This window comes from Octodon degus, unplaced genomic scaffold, assembly GCF_000260255.1.
Source record: "Octodon degus isolate 3935 unplaced genomic scaffold, OctDeg1.0 scaffold00007, whole genome shotgun sequence".
Classification (NCBI taxonomy): Eukaryota; Metazoa; Chordata; class Mammalia; order Rodentia; family Octodontidae; genus Octodon; species Octodon degus.
Genome location: NW_004524583.1, coordinates 12400615 through 12402643, shown reverse-complemented (window position 1 = coordinate 12402643; position 2029 = coordinate 12400615). Strand labels below are relative to the sequence as shown.

The following is a 2029-nucleotide window of genomic DNA, read 5'->3' as shown; positions in this document are numbered from 1 at the left end:
CGCGGGGCCCAGCGGCGTGAAGAGGCGGCGCTTCTCCTCGCGCACGATGCGCTCGCGCTCGGCGCGACACTGCTGCAGCTTGGCGCGCCGCTGCGCCTCGTAGGCCTCGAACAGGCCGGTGGCCACCCGCATGGAGCGGCCCGGCGCCTCGCGCACCAGCTCGGCCAGCGCGCGCGGCAGCAGCTCCACCGGCTTCACGGCGCAGCGCGCACAGGCCTCGAGCGAGCGCGGGCTGGTCAGCACGTAGCGGCTGCCCTCGGCCTCCGGGCAGTCGAAGTTGAAGAGGTCGAGATGCAGCAGCGGGGACTGCTCGCGCCGCCCGCCTTCCGCCGCGCATGGGGCTTCGGCCTTGTGGGGCGCGGCCGCGGAGGCGGAGGCCGAGGCAGCCGTGGGCTGCTGCGCGCCCTGGACGTCGGGGGCCGCGGATGCCGTGGCCGCCGCACCTTCTCCGGAGCCTGGGACCTCGGCTCCCTTCTCCTCTTCAGGCACTGGATCTACCATGGCTGAGCCTTGTTCTTTGTTGGCGTCCCTGCGGATGACAAGGAGGGACACACAGGAATGCAGGGAGAGCTGTTCATGCCTCCTTGTCCATCATCCTCCAACCCCCATTTAATCCGCTTTCGGATTAGGTTTTATGCAACGTAAAACCTTTGCACTGAAAACGCGGGTGGGGCGGTGGACAGGAGGGAGGGTGCAGGTGTTCAGAACAGCCTCAATCTCAGCCAGGAAAGCGGGGCCCGTGGCGAGGTACCCCCTAGCTTCTGCCCCGCTAGATAGAGTCCCTTGCTGCTGCAAGTGAAAATAAAGAATCAGATACGGCAAGCAGCAACCATCGAGGGAGGCGCTAGCGGATGCCCGGGAGGATTAGCGTATTTTGTTTGTAGCTGAGGCGGGCTGCTGGGCTGCAGCTTCGCAGGAACAAAAAAAAAAAGGGGGGGGGAGGGGGTTCATCCCAAACTAGATTGCTGCGGGATCTCATATGCCTAGGGACAAGTTTATGGGTGATTTCCCACCGCCAAAGGACACCCGGGCATGTTGCCTACGGTGGTGATAGTGCAGAGAGAAACGCTCCAAGGCCCTTCCTTGCAGGGGAGGATGGATTCCTGTTCCTGCCTCCCGATCAGTGTTTTCGAAGAGCTCTGCCTGCCTCCTCCGCTCCCACCCCCAACCCGCCGGGTATTTGCGGGGGATGCAGGAGACGCCGGGGTCACTCCAGGGCGCCTGGTAAGCTCGCAGTGGTAATGCGGCGCTAGAAGGACCAGCCACCCTCCCGGGCTCAGGCATCTGGGTCTCTGAGCACCCACCCGAGTGCCAGCCAGGGCCCCCACCGCATCTGGCGGGCAGGGCTAGTGAAGCAGCAGCGAGCGCCCGCAGCCGCTGGTCCCGGAGGGCTTCGCTTACCCTTCGTCCCTGCTCCAGCCCCGCGCCTAGGGCTTTTGTTCGCAGCTTGCAGCGCCTCTTCAGTACCCGCGCCGGCTGGGTCAGGTTTCCGCGGGCTCCGGCCGCGAAAGGAGCCGCCGCTGCCACCACCGGCGGGGGCTCTCCATGGGGTCCGCGAGCGAGGCGCGCGCACCGAAGATATCTATGTGCAGGAGGGGGAGTGCGACAAAGTCTCCCTAAAATAACGCGACTCTGTCCTCTAGCTCACATTAATTTGTAAAACAGGAAGCCGGGTTCCTCCTCGGCTGCATCCATCGCCACCTCTAGCACCGTGAGGGTACCGCCAGCCTTCGCCGACTCAGCGCCTCCTAGTGGACACAAGAGGGTGTTGGTTTGTCTGCCTAGAGGTCGAGGAAGAAATTTAAAGTACAGCGGTCTCTATGTAGCATTTGTTTATGATATTTATATATATACCGTTTACCGCACACATAGACAGAGGTGTGGATATAAGTCCACCACGAAGAAACTGCCTTTGAGCACCGTAACAGAGTAGAGTGGAGCTTAGCTCATTCGCAAGGGAATCCCAAGAAGCAAACTAACTCTGGCTAACGATAGGGCACCTGGTCCAAATTGTTAGGTTAGTTTCTAA

General features: G+C 61.9%; 1 protein-coding gene across 1 annotated transcript in view; it reads right to left on the bottom strand.

The window, feature by feature from the left end:
• Ccdc177 (coiled-coil domain containing 177) overlaps positions 1-501 on the bottom strand; it is a 2122-nt gene extending 1621 nt beyond the window's left edge. Inside the window, exon 1 of the mRNA XM_004624904.1 lies at positions 4-501. Coding sequence (XP_004624961.1) covers positions 4-501 — 498 coding nt within the window. The remainder of the gene's footprint in view (positions 1-3) is intronic.
• Positions 502-2029: the final 1528 nt, after the last annotated feature.